Source organism: Crinia signifera, chromosome 3, assembly GCF_055691185.1.
Source record: "Crinia signifera chromosome 3, ASM5569118v1, whole genome shotgun sequence".
NCBI lineage: Eukaryota > Metazoa > Chordata > Amphibia > Anura > Myobatrachidae > Crinia > Crinia signifera.
Window position 1 is genome coordinate 60227308 of NC_139219.1, and position 20112 is coordinate 60247419.

The window sequence follows — 20112 nt, forward strand, 5'->3', positions numbered from 1 at the left end:
GTAACCGTAATTAGGTTACCATGAAAGCACATTCCACAACATAAGAGAAGATTTGTGATACAGTGGTAAGTAATGGGATGGACTCTACGATTGAAAATGGAAAGAAGGAATGTGGAACATGCATGAATAACTGTATTAACAATAAATTTATTGAGAATGTCTACCTAATAAAGCATAAATTACGCGAGTACATAATACAAACTGTGCATAAAGCCTAGTAATCTGAATTATACACATAGTGAACCAGTGTGAGTTAAGAGTATTAGACCAACGCTTTTGTACACAAAGAATTGGAATATACAGATAATTTCTATACTTACCAGATAATTTATGGAGAATCACTGATTGAGCAGTGAATATAGGACAGAGGACAGCAAGAAAACATTTCGTTTTTAATCACAACAATTTTCACAATCACTTTATATCTTGATAGTCTTCAGCATTTAAATATAATAAGTTTTCATTATTTGTATTTGACGCCCTAAAACGTGAATTCCATGCAGTGATCAGTCCAGTAAGTGCCCAGAATAGGAATACTTCTCTTCTCAATTTGCTAGTAAGAATTAATCCCAGGAGCACCTCCCCATATACTAGGAATCATCAATAAAACCCCAAGATGAAATTGATAACCTAGGAATGAACTGTCGATAATACAAGTCAGTGCGGACAGCTCCATCTTGTAGTCGCACCAGTCATAAGCCCACAAGTACCAGATACTTGGCACCCAAAAGACATAGTTGGGAAAAGTAGGTTGGACGCAATAATTTACACAGGTGAGCAATATCAACCTTTGAAATTATTTTGAAAATGAGTGCATTTAATAATATAGGCACATACCTCAATATTCAGGAATTCAAACTTTATCACAGGCACATAGGCGTCCTCAACTGCCTAACAAAGAAAGTGAAATAGAACAAAACTATTACAAAGAACTAGCCATTGACCCATGGTAAGATAGGCACTGCTATAATTGGGCTGGCTCTCACTGTGTAATAAAGATATTGCTTAGCTCACAGGTTCTCAAAGTCGGTCACAGGGCATGTTTTGCAGGTCTCCGCACAGAATCAAGTGAAATAATTAGCATAACCTGTCGGGCGACCTGGGAAATGTGAACTGTGTGCTTCTGAGGACCGAATTTGAGAACCACTGGCTAAGCTCATGCCATCAGACCTGGCTCAGAAGAGTTTATTCTGCGCTCACCTACCCTAACATTCCTTATCCCGTCCTGGAGCTTCAGCTTTTCCACAAATGACTGAAAGAAATCGGCCCGTTCCACATGCCTGGGAGCAACACAGAGAGAATCAATATCAGCACCTAAAAAATACAAAGATTCAGTTCATTATACAGGACAACTAGAGAACAAACCATACAGTACATGTGACTATGCTGACAAACCTTTAGTGTGAACTCCAAGCCGATACGAACCAAAGGTGAAGATTTTGCCTCCAGCTGCTGATATAAGAGTTGGTGGGAGGTTCTGTAAATAAAACATTGCATCAGAATTACACATACAATAATAATTCACACATTTTCTTTTTTTCCCTTTAAAGCATAAGTTAATTATTAATCATCTTAGAATATAAAAAGAAAGGTTAAGCTCAATTGAATTTGGCACTTCCATCCTATTGTTCCATATAGTGTGTTGGAGAACTCTGCCGTAGAATTTGCTTAGTTTCTAATAAGGTTGATATGTATGGTGACCAGATGTCAAAAAACTTGGTGGCTCTTTTCTTTTTGCTGCTATGAGCATACTAATATTACACACTAATGACGATTATGCATAAACCCTGTTTGGGCTGGGTGGATTCATTTCGGTAAAATAAACGGTAGTCTAGTGGCTATTATTTTCGTGAATATCTTGTAATCCTGATTAGAACATCCTAACCAGCCACTTAGACCCCAGTGTCCTGGTGCAAGCTATTAATGCTATTAAACTGTGCTCGTTATGAGCATTTAGAGTTCCCTGTAGACTTCTAATGAATTTACCAACAGTAAGTTAGATAAAATGGGTTATGAACACCAAATGCTGTGCTACAGTAATTTACAGTTTTTTATATAGCGCAGCATATTCCGTTGCGCTTTACAATTTCCAACAGCTGCTTACCCATACCCACGTAAGCCCTGAACACACTAGCCAACAAGCGGTTATACCGATCATACATAACTATATCGGAGGTGCTGCTGGTCAAGCTAGATCGTGCATACACACTGAATGATATATCGCTAACGGGGGGTCGTTATTGATGTGCGTATAGATAATACTGAGATATAGATATTAGATATATGTGTATAGGGGCTCTATACATTTTCCTAGATTCTACTGAATGGCATGCACAAAGGGGTACATTTACTAATTTGGGAGTTGTATTAAAGATGGAATGTTGCCCATACCAACCAGATTCTACTTATTTATTAATCCACTTCCAAAAAAAATTAGATCGAATCTGATTGGTTGCTATGGGCTTCTTCAATAGAACTCTTACCTTCGTAGGTTTACCCCTAAATGCTGGGATAGGCTACCTAAAGTGATCCAGCATAGAGTGATCCAAGTGATCCAGCATAGCAGACAAATATGGGCCATGAACTGATCACTAGCGAAGGTCAGGATGTAAGTTAAAGGAAAAAGGCTGTGGATTTTTCAAAGCAGCGGTCATCAGAATGTCGGAAAAACCAGGTAGGTTTTTTTTTTACCTTACACTCCCCAACTTCAGCAATCCATTCTTTGACCAAGTTGTTTAATTTGCCCAAGACAAACATCCTGGAGAGAAAAAAGACACAGGAAACCGACATAGAAAAATCAGTAAGGTCATACATCCTGGACTTGAATGGTGACTGGTAAATAAGGTGAATGAGACATGGCACTTGTTGTAAAACAAAGGAAGGAGAAGCTAAAAAGGGTCAAGAATAGAGGAAAATAAAAAGGTTTAAGAAAAATTAATCCTACTTTAAAACAACAAATGAGACCCCAATGCTGGGGGTTAGCACATTCCATAGATATAGCAGTAGCTCTATAGTGTATAAACTAAACCTCAAGTTCATTTTTAGACTGAAGAAAACCAGAAATAAACAAACCTATCCGAGCCAAGTGAAAGCAGCAGGTGTGAGCTGCATCGCTGCGTTCTAGTCAAAATCTGGACTTACACATTTTGTTGCCAACAATACTTTAGCATTGCCTAGCCACTTCACACTAATGACCACATAAAACAACGGGTGCTTGTTACATACATTTGCATAGGGCAGGCAATATGCAAATGCACAGAAAACATTTTAATACTCCCCAATTTATATTACAATTATTCAAAGCAAAATTTCAGTAATTACAGACTTAAGGTGCTCACATGGTATGCTGTACTAGATCAAATCTAGTTCAAATTGCATGCTGTTTTAGCATATCGCATGCAATTTAAACGAAATGCGATGCCATCTAGCACAAAGTACTGCCTGCACATACTTTTGACTTGCGATAAATGGTGCATGAGAGGGCACACATCACATGCCAAAAGAAACATGAAAAAAAAAAAAAAAAAAAAATTGTGTGGTGTAATGGAACAGTACCCATAGAAGCCATATGCTCGGACCCAGAATAATAAGTACCTGTGGCCAAGTTCCCGGTCATCCTCAAACACTCCAAATGGTCTCATTGATTCAATCAGCTTCTGAGTGTAAATGTGATCAATTTCTTTGGGACCAGCCAAACTGATTGGAGAGGTGATGCCATAATGTTTGTGAGGCTGGACCTCCAGGTGGCCATTCATGCTATCACAAAGGTGTGCAAGGAATAAATGATTAGTTTATCAGCATACAATGGAAGTATAAGTAAAGCTCCAATGAGTCTCATACAAATAGTAGTAAATAAGAGCTGCTTTGTGATTATGGGTGCAAGGAGACATAACACTGACACTTGCCAATTAGTGCACACAAAGCAGAATGTATAGGGTGCACAAGTTATTGTGCCCACACACTCGGAAGATCTGTGATCTTAAGATTTATCTTCGATTTCCCTTGAGCTCCCCGTCAGTCCTGGGCAAAATATTTTGCGCAGTGTACATTTTGACAGAAAAATTTGGTACTTGTTTCCTAGCACGGCGCCCACGATTTTGATCTTGTTACATCTTATACAATCGCATTGCATGCAATATAGCGGCATGCGATTTTTAATTGTACAAGCACCCTGATGGGTGCTTTCAATGTTAAATGCACCCCCATTGGCAACACCAACCCGAAGCATGGCGAGCCCATGAGGGGTGGCGGTACACGTCCTTCGACCTTTTCATACCCCCACTATCCACGTCGCCGTGGAGTTGAATTTAGACAGTGTGGCGAGCGCAGCGAGCCCCGCGAGGGGACACTGATTACTTTACATGTATTACGCGTCTGCTCGCCACACTTCGGGCTCGTGTTCTGCTGCGCTCGCCACGCTTCGGACTCAGTGGCTCGCCACACTATCTAAAATCAACTCCACGCCGACGTGGGGGTATGAAAAGGTCGGAGGACGTGTACCGCCTGCACTCGCCACGCTTCGGGTTGTTGACAATGGGGGTGCATTTAACATTGTAAGCACCCATCAGGGTGCTTGTACAATTAAAAAAATCGCATCACATGCCATTTGCTGGCATACAATGCCATATTTCATTGTACAAGCACTCATGTTAATTTAACATGAATATCGCATCGCACACCACTAAGTATGGTATGCGACGGGCGCCATGCTAGGAAACAAGTACCACCATCAGTGGCTAGGCCGGAAATTTTTTGGGGCTGAGAGGCTCTGCAAGCGATGGCTCCCCCAGAAGATTTGAGTGCATGCTACAGACATGTAGTGTCGTATTCGCACACACACACACACACACGTCGCTCACCCTGTCGACCACACCGCCACCGCCCCTGCTCCCCACACCGATTGGCTGGAAGCCTGAACACCAACACTCTAGCACCCTAATATCTGAGTACTTGAGTGTGTACAAAGACTTGAGGGCCCGAAAACCCGAGCACGACCCAGTTGCCCAAATACCCGAACATGCTCAAATGGAATTTAGTACCAGAGTGCCTGAAGACATCCCCTGAGCACCAGAACTCGCCCAAATGCACCAACTCTAAATACCCAACAGTGCAAACACCCAAGTGACCGAATACCTGAGCACCTGAACAGACAAGCACACCCCAACTCACAAATACTCTATTGTGCAAATATTCGGTTCGCTGAAGTAATATGAACAGACCAAAATGCAGGGTTGCACTGGGACTGAACAGTTTGAAAGCGGTATTAGTGAAAATCTCCAGATGGCTCTAGCTGAAATTGTTTAACCAAAATTGCCCATTTTTTGGATGCATGCGATTAATGCTTAGGGCAGTATTCAATGTGATTATTCTCCGTGCATGGCGAGCGGTTTTTTTTGCTCGCCATGCACTCGCCGTGTTTTTGCGGAGATTCTCCATGTTTGGAGATTCTCCGTCACGGCACTTTATACACTATTCAATGTGACTGATACTCTCCGCCCCTCGCGGCGAGTATCAGCCAATCCGGTGTATGAGGTGACGCCGCAGGGAGCCCGAGGACGGTGGCAGGCAGATGGAAGTCTCCCTGCCTGCCCCAGAACGTATGTGGGGGGGAGGTGGGCTCCCCGGGAGCCAGGCAGCACAGGCTGCCCCCCGGGAGAGCCAACAGGGGGCCGGGTATTCACTGCACCCGATCGTGCATATGTAATGATCGGGTGCAGTGAATATATGAATATCTAATGAGCAGCTCGGCTCCCGGCCCCCTTCTGGCTGCTCTGTGTAAAAAATTATTATTTTTTAAAAATTAAATATATATTCATGTGCTATAAGCAGGGCTATTTTTTCTGCAGGCTCCAGCAGGAACTGAGGCCCTTATTCTAGTTCACTCTTTCAGACAAAATATTTCTTAGATGGACAAAACCATGTTCACTGCAGGTGAGGCAGGTGTTACTTGTACAGAGATAATTAGATTTGGGTGGGGTTTTACACCTGCCTCACCTGCAGTGCACATGGTTTTGTCCATCTAAGAAATATTTTGTCAGAAAGAGTAAACTAGAACAAGGGCCACAGTTCCTGCTGGAGCCTGCAGAAAAATAGCCCTGGCTATAAGCACATGAATAAAAATAGCATGCCCCTTCACAGAATAAAATTCCTGATTTTTTTACACCAAAATTAAAACAAAAAACATTTTATTGTAAAAGTTCACATTCCACTTCTCCATGAAAAGATGGAGAATTGCTACACGGAGAGACACGGCGAAAATCACTTCGAAAGACGGCGAGAAGTGCACGTTGAATAGGGTTGCTCGCTTTTTGAGAGCAAAAGTCTCCATCCAACGCGAGAAAAGCACAAACTCGCCATAAAACACAGAGAATTTTTCTCATTGAATACTGCCCTTAGTGGTAAAGATACTAAAGTGAGTTTTTAGAAGTGGGACTTGCCCACAGCAATTAGATTCTAGCTATTATCCTCTAGAAGGTGCTAAGTTAGTAGACTGTGAGCAATTTCTCATTTCTAAAAACTCACTTTAGTACCTTTACCACTAAGCATCAATCGCATGCATCCAACAAATGTCAACTATCCAGGCAGAACACCAGCTCCTTTTACAGTATTACTTTAACAGCAGCTGAATTAGCCAGTGAACCACTATTTTCTAAGTGTCACACAGACGAATGCACCTGTTTTATCGTGAAACATAACGGATGACTCAATTGTTATCATGGCCTGCTCTCCCATCTAAAGTGACGGGAGATTACAGGGAAGATAATTTAGAATGCTTGTTATTGCAGTCATTAGCACCTAAACCCAACTAAATGAATGGCTGCAGAGCCAAGTCATGTTTTCGCAATGAAATTGGTAACTTTTCACAGGGGGAATTAGTGGTGCCAGCAGCTAGTCACATGAGCAACGATTAAACAGCTCCATTGGGTGCACAGGAGACTGATGCTGTTGCTACCGTGTTTCCCCGATAATAAAACACCTTTTTCCGGTCCAAAAAACACAATAGGGCTTATTTTCGGGACAGGTCTCATTTCAACTGGGATGTTGAGACCCTCTTCTCCCTCCATAACAAAAGAAAAAACACAAGCCAATCACCAAGCACTGCCGCTTCCCAGCTTTGGGGAGTCTGCCGGCCGCTGTTCAGTCGCTCCACTCCCATGCCTGTGTGCAGACACAGCTCAGATGTTGAGGTGAGCGGTGACATCACATGCGCAATGCATCCTTGGTACTGCAGAGGCTTCAGTGGTCCTAAGGCTAAATAATGAACAGTGGCATCCATTTCGCGCGTGTGTGTGTGTGGATGTGTGTGTGTGTGTGTGTGGGGGGGGGGGGGGGCAGAGCTGGGAGCATTGTAGTGTAGAGCAGGGACCGAGCAAAATGGGGATTTAGTAAGATTAGTAAGGTCTTATTTTCGGGGTAAGGCTTTTTTTAGACCGTTCTGCAGAAGGGTAGGTCTTATCGGGGAAACACGGTAACTGAATTACCCCACCATAGAAAGAGTAGGACGAGTGGGATGAATCTATTGTGAATAAAACATTGTTTTGGAATTTGTTTTGCTTCCAACTACTTTCTCTCAGATTATTCAAATGTCCTACTTACCTCTATCATTTTATTGTAAACCTATCCCTTTCTTACAGGGATGTAGTAAGATGTGGTCAGTAGCTGAAGATGCTGTCACCTGCAGGTATTGTTCTATGGCTGATCAGTATAGACTAGTCTCTTATTGAATGCTGGTAGGATGTAGGGTTCATTATCCAAGCAATTGAAGTCACTATACATGTTCTGACAGCGAGCTGGACCTACCGACTTTGACAACATGAATCTGGCATACACATGTATGAGCAGTGGGACCCACAGCGGCATTTTCTATTCAAGAGCTCAACCTATTGCCTTTCTGTTATTGACCAGATGAGCTCAAAGATGCTGCTCATCAATGCTGACGCCCAGTAGGTCGCAAATATTTTTGATGATCTTACAGCACACAAGATAGAAAAAAGACTTATACTGGGTACACACTAAAGAAATTCCAGAGGCCACCGATTACTGCCTCAGAAGAATGATAGTGTTTACACAGTGATCTCACCCCTCCCCACCTCAGACATGCAGACAGTATGTAGGGTCTTTAACAACCCGCAGCTGCGTGCATAGTTACCGATTCTGACCGTACACACTGGATGTTATGTATATTTATCGCTTAAGTGGTTAACCAGCTTCAGACAAGCAACAATCATGATTTGCTGGTGTTCTAGGTACTTGTGTTTTATCACGGCGCCCTCAATTTCCATTGCAGGGCATTGTACAACCACAAAATTGCGTCACATCGCATACCATATGATCGCATGCGATGAGACGCGATTATACTCGATTTTTAATGTTGCAGGCACCCAGATGCCTTATTCCTATGTTAAATGCCCCCCCAGACCCGATTTTACATTGTACACCCACCCTGATGGGTAATGACTATGTTCCAATGCCCCCCATTGTTAACGCCACCCCGAAGCAAGCCAGCGAGGGGCGGCGGTACGTGTCCTCCGACCTTTTCATACCCCCACTATCCACATCGGCGTGGAGTTGATCTTATATAGTGTGGCGAGCGCAGCGAGCCCCGCATAATACTTGTGAAGTAATGCGCGTCCACTCGCCACGCTTCGGGCTCGGTGGCTCGCCACACTATATAAAATCAACTCCAAGCCGACGTGGATAGTGGGGGTATGAAAAGGTCGGAGGATGCGTACCGCCGCCCCTCGCTGCGCTCGCCACGCTTCGGGTTGGCGTTGATAGTGGGGTGGCGTTAACAATGGGGGGGCATTTAACATTGTCATTACCCATCAGGGTGGGGATACAATTAAAAATCGGGTCTGGGTGGGCATTTAACATTGAAATCGCGTCGCATTGTTGTACACTCATCCCGGGAAAAGCCTAAAATCGGGTCCATCGCACAACTTAATTAGTTGTATGCGACGCGCGCCGTGATAATACACAAGCACCGTGTTCTATAAAGAGGTTGTCACATCAAGGATCTGGGCCCCATTATCTGACACAGAAGAGCCGCATAACTGACATTCATGCTTCCCCTGGCCACCTAGATGTCCCTGCATGCTTGCCAACCTGTTGGATGGGTGGCATCTGTCAACATCTAGCCTGTCTGAGTATGGATGCTCCACTGACTGCATGTAGTCCACTCCATCTGGGACAAGAGCACCCTTTATATGAGGAACCACTACCAGAGAGTAGTAGAGAGCGGCTTCCTGGCAGTGTACCTGCGCATCAGTTCCTGTATGCATTATCTTACTGGATGAGGTCACTTAAAAAGGAAAAAAAAGTGCTAAGAGCCTCAATTTCAGTCTGTTAAATTATAGTTTCTTAGAATTGTTTTGATTATTAGTATTCTTAAGGTGACTACACATTAAGTTTTTTTTTAAAAGATATGGCTACTTCTGACCGATCGTTACAACCAATTGTTTAAGGAAAACATAACTTGTGGGGACAACCCACAGGTCATTCGCCGAGCCTGCTGCTTCCATCATCCTGGATTTGGCCACATCGATCCCATGTGAAGACATTAAGAACAATGTGGCCATGGCAGCAGTGACATCTCCTGCTACCCCCTCCGCTGCCAGTGGCAGATGAAGAGACAAATATATGGGTCCCTTGTGGTGTGACATTAGCTCTACAATTCAAGGTACAACCCGGACAGTGAGACCACAATCCCTAAAGCTCAGGGCTGGTGGTGGGTGGGTGGACGTGGGGGGTTTAAGAGTCCATAATTTCCATTGTTCAGCTCACAACACCGGCACACGAGGTAGGTGTATGCCCAGTGCAGCAGAGTGTGGGTATGATCCCTACAGGGCACACACCGCCGCTAACACTACGTGACATAACACGGCACAGGCCGCCGCTTCAGCTACCGAGGCCCAGTTACCTGAACATCTCTCTCATGCCTTCGGCACTGGTGCGAGCCCGGATCCTCCAGCGTCGGCTCCAGCTCAAGACGTTACGCAATCCCTAACCAACCCACACACACCGCTGTCCGTGTCCACCCAAACGCAGCAGCCGGCCGGCCGCCAGCCCGCCCAGCTTTATTTATAACAATCCTTTACAGCACCTAACATGGCGGCAGCGGTGACCAATAGCCGGCTGCTCCCTTATCCTCCCAGCATGCCCTACGCTCCAGTGTCGACTCGAGGCCATATGCGGCCAAACAGTATTATTTTGAGCCAGCAGCCCCCTCTAGTGGCGCCATGTGTGCATAGCAGAAGAGAGCTAGAGGTACGTTCCAAACGTGACTGCAGCCAGTAACAATTGGGATGGCCATCGGTGTGTTCATTATCGATGGTTGCCATCGGTGTGTTCATTATCGATGGTTACCATCGATGCATACTTGCCTACTTTTGAAAACTAGTTTCAGGGAGATTATAGTTGGTAATAGAATTTTGCACAGCGCCCCATTGAGGGGGCATGTCACGCTCCACCCAAAGGGCGTGTCTAGTCCCATATATGGAGTGATTCTGAAAAGAGATTGTGAACCCGGCACCTAGAAGCGTGGGTGTGTACTGCTACATCTGAGAAGAATCTTTTAAAATGACTTATATCCAAATGTAGATGAGCCCCAAAGCAGTTAGTAAGATATACTATACTTGGTAAAGTGCTGGAAAATGGTGCAGATGATTCAATGTAAATGTATCTGTCTCTCGTTCCTTTTTTCCCAAAACATGTAACAGTGTAATGTGGGCTAAGTGAAATGAGGAAGATTGCTAGACTAATGAGGGAGAGAGGGAGATTGCTGCTAATTCAGGGAGTCTCCTGCAGAATGCAGGAGGGTAGGCAGCTATGCATCGATGACGTAAATACGAGTGACCATCGATCTCAAACACACACACAAAAATACACACACGTGCTTGGCAGCGGAGCTGGCGGGTGTCCCAGAACCTTTCTTCATCTTTGCAGCCACCACTTACTCCAGTTGCGTTAGCCGCTTTCAGAATAGCACCATCGTCCCCTTGCCGGTTAGCTTCGCTCACCATGCTTCGGTTTCGGTGGCTCGCTTCGCTCGCCACAACTTTACTAAAGGTGATAGGTGGTGGCATGGACACAGGAGGGTGGCGTAGACCCAGGCTGGCGAGCTGTATGTTATGTAAGTTCCGTAGCCTAAGCAGAGGCCACAAAGATGAAGAAGTACCAAAGATAATGTTTATTCTGTGCTATCGATGGTGGGAAACCATCTGGTTCTCTCCCATTTAAGGCAAAACCATTCGACATCAGTCAAATGGTTGATTGTGAACCAACGATGGTCGATGGCCATCCCTAGTTACAAATGCTGATACCAACAGTACTGATGCCCAGACAATTGCACTTGCAGTGTGTCCATCTCTAAATGGGTCAAATGGGTATTAGGTCACCATGCATTGTGTTGACCACTGAAGTTCGACATGGCTTAGGTCGACGCATGAAATAGGTCAACATGGCTAAGGTCGACAGGGTTGCAAAGTCGACGCAAGCATTAGGTTGACAATGGCAATCACATTTTTGTGCTGAATGTCGACATAGTCGACATGGACACCCTCAAAGTGTACCGCGTCCCTTTGCATGGCTCGCTGCGCTCACATGTTTCTGGCCTGGTGCATCGCTACTCTCGGCACACTCGTCTATTCTTCCTCCATGCTCTAGTGAATGGTAGTGCATGAAATACCGCCTGTCGGCACATGTCCACTCAACAAAATGTAAAAAACTCATGTCAACCTTTTGACTGTTGACCTTGCCATTGTCGACCTAATGCTTGTCTCGACCTAAGCCATGTTGACCTTCAGTGGCCGACCCTAAGCATGTCGACTTAATATGGGTTGATCTAATGACTGTATACTCTCTGAATCAGGCCCAAGATGGCAGAAACTATCTGATGCCCAAAATGTGAAATCCATGTAGGTATGGCATGTGTGCTATGGAGCCCCTCTGCTCAGTCATTTTCAGTGGAACTGCTGTACTTTTTTGGGGGGTGGTAATGGTAACCCAGTGTTTTCTGAGAGTGCTCAGAAAACGCAGGCATTACCCAATCCTTGGGAGGGAGAGCCCTGACGGCAACAGCGGTCTCCTCCCTGCTGCCATTGCAGCGCCGAGTTAGTCATTGCTTACTCAGCGCTGTGACGAGAGGGGAAAACCATTGATGGTGAGTGATTGCGAATGGTTTCCCCCTCATGTGCATGGCTGCAATCGAATTCACAGCCGTGCAGATGGGCGGGAATTAGCGGGTGTGGGGCAACAGACACTACCCCACTACAACAAACAAAATGTCCCCACATCTTTTTGGTATAGATCCCTGCTTCATCACAGTAATGAGGCGAAGCAGGAAGCACTATAGAGGTATGATATGAGCCGCTATCTACCACATAGTCAACAGGGCAGATCCACTTCTGAGTGGGTGGGGCACAAACTGATTTCCAGTGCGTGAGATGACTACTTTGGCACTCCAATGGAATTGTGAAAAAAAATCTTTAATATTACCGACGTTTCGGAGTATGGCAACCCCTTTTTCAAGAAAAAGAGAGCTGGGAAAAGGCGGTCAGGAGATTTAAAAAATCACATTGATTCAATGGGCGGCCGCTGATTGGCCGAGAGAGCCTTCCATAATAGTGACAGGTGGCTTTCTCGGCCAATCAGCGACTGTCCATTGATTCAATGGGATTTCTTAAATCTCCTGCCTGCAGCTACTACTGCCTGCTCCCAGCCAGTGCTGCTTCTCTGCTCCTCGGCATTGGCCTCTAACCCCACAGTAGCCGGGCAGTAGCATAAGGCAGAGTGGGAAGAGCATCTCCCCTCTCTGCAGACTAGGTAGGTGCCATCAGTGCGCCTACGGTGCAGATGTGCTGTGGGCAAGGCACCACTAGCACACACCTAATTACGGCACTGGGAGGAAGTGTTTGATAGTTCTGCAATTATGATAGTAATGCATCTCATTTTTATGTGGGCAATTAATATTACATAACATTTTGGATTGTTTTTGTATGCAAATGCGCTCGCTAGATTACAACATAAATGTTGAAATATTTCTGTGACTGATAGGAAGTCAGATTTCTATGAATGTCCCAAACTATTTCTACGAAAGCCCGAAATGGAGTTTAAAGCTACAGCTTTTATTCCCTACAGCTTTTCTTTTTTATAAGTTTTTTTTTTTTATTACTACTGTTAAATTTGTATTAATCTTTTCTTAAAATGGTTTGAGTATAAAATGGTATGGAAATCGAATTACTGATCTAATCTTTTTTTTTATACATACATTTATCCTGTTGTGTTCCCTAAATAAAATGGATATGTTATAATAGGCTTTCTTAAAGTTTGGGCTCCTTTACATCTTTTCACCAGAATTGCTATATCTCAATGGTAGCATTTACAAATTTCAAAGGCTTCTTCTACCTGTAAGAAATTTTGATCAGAATATGACGGTTGTAGTAAATTCAACATAAAATTCTTTTTGGGGGCGTAAAAAAAAAAAATCTGCATAATAATCAAAAAATTCCCTTTTCACATTTTGCCACACACTGTAATGCCCCTGACACATTATGCCACACACCGCAATGCCCCAGACACAAAATTCCACACACTGCAATGTCCAATATGCCGCATACATACCTCTCAACACTGGAGCCAGAGAAGGAACATCTGCGAGTATTGAAGGCATGCGCCCGAAATTAGGGGGCATGACCTACTGTCGTGGTACTCCTGTGAGGCCACATCCCCCATTTTTTCCACTATGGGGGCATGGCCATCGCTCTGAGAACTTCTGATTGGCTGCCGGATCGCCATTGGCTCGCAGTCCAGCGCGAGCATTCAAAATAGCAGCAGACCTGCTTTCAGTATACTGCTGGGCAGCCCAGCACTCTCTGCCCGGCTGTCAGCTTTACAGGGGACAGGCAACGGAGGGACGGGTGCCTGCAGAGTAGTCGAGCCACCCGGATCGCTGCCGCAAGCTACCAGTAGCTTGCGAGTGACCGGTTAGCCACCACTGCTCTACCTCAATAATTGCAGACACAACATTGTCTTTATTAATATTTATACAAATGTGTGTCACAGTCCTGCAGGGGCGTCTGCGACCGGTTGGCAACCAATTGCAGACACAACATTGTCTTTATTAATATTTATACAAATGTGTGTCACAGTCCTGCAGGGTCGGACCCAGGAAAAAAATGACAGGGGAGGCACCACAATTAATAAAGGGGGGTGCCATTGTGTGAGCAGGTTTCTGTAAAAGGGTAAAAAGAAGAATGGTGTACCAGCGCTGGCTGTGCAAATATATAGACCAGACGGTTTCTCAAAAAAATTATTACAATTTATTATACATGAATATAAAAACAAAAAATAAAAACACATTAAATGAAAAATATATAGCTAGAGAGCATTTAATATATTTTTCATTTAATGTGTTTTTATTTTTTGTTTTTATATTCATGTATTATAAATTGTAATAATTTTTTTGAGAAACCGTCTGGTCTATATATTTGCACAGCCAGCGCTGGTACACCATTCTTCTTTTTTCCTATTTACCATTTGGGCTGACAACCCAGTACCAGCTGCTGTTGATAGCGCACCACCCAAACCCATTTCTTTTTCTGTAAAAGGGTGTATGACCTAATAAAACATGGATGTGGCTTCAAATCAGAGGCGTAGCTACCGTAAGGCAGCCACCGCGACTGCTTGGGGGAGCAAGCGCCAGCGGGGCGCCCCCGGTGCCCGGGCACTCTGGTCAGACCCCCCCTTACCCCTCCGCATGCCGCCGCCACCGAATTCAGTCCGGCACCGCAGATAGCCTCCGGGCTCCGTCTCCTGCAGTAATGAAAAATGTCACGACAAAATGGCTGCCCCCTAATAGCAGACAGTTTTTACGGATTCTAGAGGAGGCCGCCACCTCCTCTAACATCCCTAAAAAAACGGTCTGCTGTACGGGGGCAGCCATTTTGTCGTGTCATTTTTCATTACTGCAGGAGACGGAGCCCGGAGGCTATCTGCGGTGCAGGACTGAATGCGGGGCCGGCGGCGGCGGCGGCATGCGGAGGGGTAAGGTAATTTTTTGGCGGGGGGGCGCCACAATATTAGTTACGCCTCTGCTTCAAATGGAATGTTGTACATATCAATGAACATAGGCAACTTGACAAAAACTTTTTATTAAATGTATTGATTTGTTATCATCCAATGAGGTAACTCAAACTGCACAGCTATTCTTTCATTAGGATAGGGGTATATATAAGACCTCACCAGCATATCTCCCAATATGACCATCTCCAGGAGGGACACAATGTTCTGTTTGTGGACTTTCCTCTAATACCCCTTTTAGATATACTACCTGGGATTTTGGCCAGGTTTACCCGGGATTTTCAACCCAGGTCACTCCAGGGATTTTAGTAACAGACCCCCTTTCACACTACACCTCAGATCCGGGAAAAACCCTTTCACACATAAGCCAGGCTTTTCAGTGTTTCATCATTAAAATGGGACACTTTGCTGGCTCACAAGAATGACATCAACTATGGCATCCTTCACAGTGCCTGTGATTTGAGATTTGATCTCCTCTTCTCCACGCACATGTAACAGCTCCCTGACCTCCTCTTCCTTCCAATGATGTGCCATGGCACCTGACTTCCCACAGGAGTCTGCACTCTGTTGCTGGAAAGGGAGAAAAGGAGCAACATGAAGCCACTGCCTCTGCAAGCGCCTCCGCACATGTGCCTGAGGCGTCTTCCTCGGCTGCAGCTGATGACCTCATCAGAAGACGCCCCGGCAGCAAAAAAAAAGCAACATCACATGTTTAAAACTGAAAAACCCTCCGTGCAAAAGCAGGGATCTGGGCGGGCAGCTGACATCCGGCAATGTCATATGTCCGCCCCCTACACGTGCGTCACGGCCGCATTACCATACGTACGCACAGCGTTTTCATGGGAACGCCCATGAAACGCGGGGTGTACACATATGGTAATAAGCCCAAACAGCCCTTCACGCCCCTCTCCTCCCCCTGTTCGTAGTGTACACAATTCATGCGGTATTTGGACTTACGTCCCGTTCGCACATGCGCAGATATGCCTCTGCACATGCGCAATCACAAAACATCGGCGGACCGACCGAACGCGGACAGAACCGCACCAACCAGAATTACCCCCTTAGTGTTATAGCGACCAAGATTGAAAACCTTTTTTAATATTTAGCACAATTTTAGAGATTTATCTATCTATCTATCTATCTATCTATCTATCTATCTATCTATCTATCTATCTATCTATCTATCTATCATCTTTCTATGAGAGACTTCCTCATTGGAGATTTGACTTTGTGGACTGTTTATTCATCAATAGGAATGGATCCATAGAGTTACAGCTATTTATACAGTAAATTGTAAATTTTGTGTTTTTTTACCATTTATGTTCATTCTTTTTATCATGAAATATATTGTCATTTTTAATATATGTGTTGTTAGCGCTACTTGTTCATCTGTTTGGTTTAACCCTGGTGTGATAGTGAGGGGTCCCTGTGACCCTACTCCTCTTTGACGCATGCTTTTTTGTACCTAATGGTCTTTTAACCACCACACCTTATATTGATGTTCTAATCTAATCCAATGTTTCATAATCACTTGTGCTTGTGGTTCATTCAGTCACTTTGTGGCAAGGACAATTGGTACTGGTAGGCCTCCTTAATGCTTACAGTGCGCAGAACCGTAATATTACAGTGTGCAGACACGGCGGTGCATGTAATGAGGGGGGGGGGGCGGAGGTGAATGTAGCCAGGCGGAGGGGGCGGGCTCATCTGCTGGCTCCAAATGCCGGGCGGAGGGGGGCGGAGCTTCTGCAGCCGGACGGAGGGGGAGCGGGGTCTGGGAGTCCATGGGAGTTGCTGTGCGCTGTCACGCATGCGCAGCCGCTCTTCCATGGCCATTTTGGGTTTGGGCAAAGTGCCCAGACAGCCCAGGGGGGAGCGCGACCAGCCCATTTACAAATTAATACGACATCGGAGGGTTACAAAGTCGTATTTATCTGCTTTGTAAATCCCCCTCCGGAACACAACAAAGCATACGAGGTATGCTGTCGTATTAATTCGTATTAAGAATATGAATGCAACTTTTTGCATTCGTATTCTTAGTAAATTTGCCCCGATATGTAACTGGCGCTAAATATGTGCAAGAATAATGATTACTTGGCATTTAAATTCAGTATCTGAGATAGGACACAAACTTTGTTTCATGTTTGGAACTTTGTTTTATGCACAAATAAAATATATTTGTGCAATCAATTGTCTTTCAAATGAAGCTGATTGTTATATTATTGTAAACTGTTACAATGTCTTGAAAACAGCTTGTTGTTTTTATGTCATTGTCATGATTATACAATGCAATGCACAATAAAAGATATAAAAAAATATATATATATATATACATACATATATTTGTGTGTATTTCATGTGTCTATGTGTTTGTACAACATAAATAGAAGATACCTCAGGATACATCATTGACATATAAAAATATTCTGAAATACGGAATAATCCGTTATCCAAAATTCTTCCGGTCCAGAGCATTTTGGATAAGGGATACTCAACCTGTACCCCCATAGTCCCTATTTATTTGACAGAAAATGAAATTAAAAATGATAAATGTTATCAGTATCCTAACTAGCTTCAGCAGTGTTTATGTTTAACCCAGTGTTTCCCAAATTGTGTGCCGTGGCTCTCTGGGGTGCCTCGGGACACTTGCAGGGGTGCCAAGGGCTGATGGTCCAGGATCAATTCAAATTATTTATGATCAATTATTTCTGGACAAAACCAGCGCTGGTGGCTGCCAATCATAAAATATATGTACAATAAGAAGCAAATCATGCCCTTTACCACATAACTGACCCTAAGAGTAGCATATAAACACAATCTACTTAATACAGTATATACTTTTTTGGGGCTAGGGGTGGCGTGGAAAAATTCTGATACTCTAGGGTGCCGTGATTCGAAAAAGATTGGGAACCCCTGGTATAAAACCTATGGAAAGCAGGATAGTATTTTTTTAAATATCACCTATTTGTTTTCTGAATCTTTGGAGAATTGAGAGTCAAGTTCCCCATTAGCTTTTAAATTGTAGGAGAGATTAATTAAGTGACTCACCTGCCTCAGGAACTGGCTTAGTAATGGAAAGTAACTGTGAGTTTAGCGAAGCCGCACTAATTTTACAGCCTTCAATCAGGCCCCCTTCTAAACTCAGCTCATTCTGTCTCAGCGGGGCCAACAGATCACAACAGGACACAAGTGCTTTGTTTGTAGTCACATTCATTTTGTTTTTTTGTTTGTCTTTAGCTGTTGGAGATTAATGAATAAAAAGAAAGTTAAAGTCGCCACCCATTCTCTTTTTAATCACTATGCAGGAACGTATTCCTTCCACTTTTCCTTTCTGATTATTACCTGACATGGATCGCATAAGATTCTCTATAGAGCTTGTACCAGGCAGGGTCATCTGTAAGTGCAGGCTTTCCAAACACCAATCATTTTATTTGACCATAATGACAACTCTTATTATAAGAAATTATATTATTAACATAATGCAGTAATATCTGAACCACTAACTAGACGGGGGGAAATAATGTCCTGTCGGGGCTAATTTTACTCTATCTTCTCCATTATAGCAAAACAATGTCTATAAATATTATCATATAAAAAAAATGGGGTAATTTAGTAAGCAGTGACTTTTTTTCCTCTGCGTGTTTAACCTATAAATTTAAACTGGTAATGATAAAAAAAACTTAACTGACCAATATTTATATGGAGTGTCCACCTGTGATGGAACATCTAAGCCCCCGTAAGGAGAGTGTCAGCCTCATTACCATAATACATATATAGATATCTCTCTCTCTATCTATCTATATCTATATATGTATGTGTATATATATATATATATATATATATATATATATATATATATATATATATATGTCTGGTAATGAGGCTGGCACTCTCCTTAGGGGAGCTTAGATGTACCATGTTGCCCTCAGTGTAGTCTGGCTATTTGGAAGAAATAATCAGTGGCACTCACGGGTTTGATGTAGAAAAAACTTCAAGTATATTCACAAAATGTGCCAGACGTTTCGAGGCTTGACTCCTCTTTCTCAAGGTGTGACATACCAGTATCACACCTTAAAAAAGAGGCGTCAAGCCTCTAAACATCGGGCACATTTTGTGAATATACTTGAAGTTTTTTCTACATCAAACCCGTGGGTGCCGCTGATTATTTCTTCCAAATATATATATATATATATATATATATATATATATATACAGGGGTCACAGGTGGGCACTCCACTTGGTAAAACACAGTCCCGGTGCCAGGCACATAAAGGTTGATAATAAAAAGCACTTAACCTCCGCACACGCTGATCTGTGGAGCGCATTGCGCTACGGAATAAACCCTGAAACATTGGTATCACACCAAGAGTGTTGAGCCTCATTTATCATAAGTCCGAGTGTGTGCCACGATACTTCTTATATATATATATATATATATATATATATATATATATTTATATATATATATATATATATAAACAGAGGGTCCTGCACTCACATCCAGGAGTGTTTAAATGCTTGGGGTGCACCACAAAGGCAATTCAATCCAAACGGCCAATTAATATCCAAGATGCTTAATAAAAAGCAGGGGCACTCACCATCCTTCAGTCAGTATTTTTTAATGGAAAAGGTCAATCATAATAGTCGACGTTTCAACCCTCTAGGGGCCTTTGTCAAGACATACAAATAATCCATATGCACAGCAGGTATCTCTCTTTTTGCCTGCTGTGCATATGGATTATTTGTATGTCTTGACAAAGGCCCCTAGAGGGTTGAAACGTCGACTATTATGATTGACCTTTTCCATTAAAAAATACTGACTGAAGGATGGTGAGTGCCCCTGCTTTTTATTAAGCATCTTGGATATATATATATATATATATATGTATATTCACTCTATAGGGCAGCACTCAGGACGTAGTATCATTAAACTTCAAAACGTTGATATTACTCCGATTTTGACGTTAATACTTTGAGTGAGTGCTGCCCTACAGAGTAAATATGGTACTTGTTTCCTAGCACGGCCACAACGATCAT

At 43.5% G+C, this 20112-nt stretch overlaps 1 protein-coding gene across 1 annotated transcript in view; it reads right to left on the reverse strand.

Annotated features, from left to right (window-relative positions):
* The window catches only part of PAPOLG (poly(A) polymerase gamma), a 38191-nt gene extending 28030 nt beyond the window's left edge, over positions 1–10161 (reverse strand). Inside the window, exons 1-6 of the mRNA XM_083175887.1 lie at positions 9920–10161; positions 3595–3756; positions 2692–2758; positions 1396–1477; positions 1205–1314; positions 838–891 (exon numbers count right to left, since the gene is read on the reverse strand). Coding sequence (XP_083032013.1) covers positions 838–891; positions 1205–1314; positions 1396–1477; positions 2692–2758; positions 3595–3756; positions 9920–9936 — 492 coding nt within the window. The 5' untranslated portion in view covers positions 9937–10161. The remainder of the gene's footprint in view (positions 1–837; positions 892–1204; positions 1315–1395; positions 1478–2691; positions 2759–3594; positions 3757–9919) is intronic.
* Positions 10162–20112: the final 9951 nt, after the last annotated feature.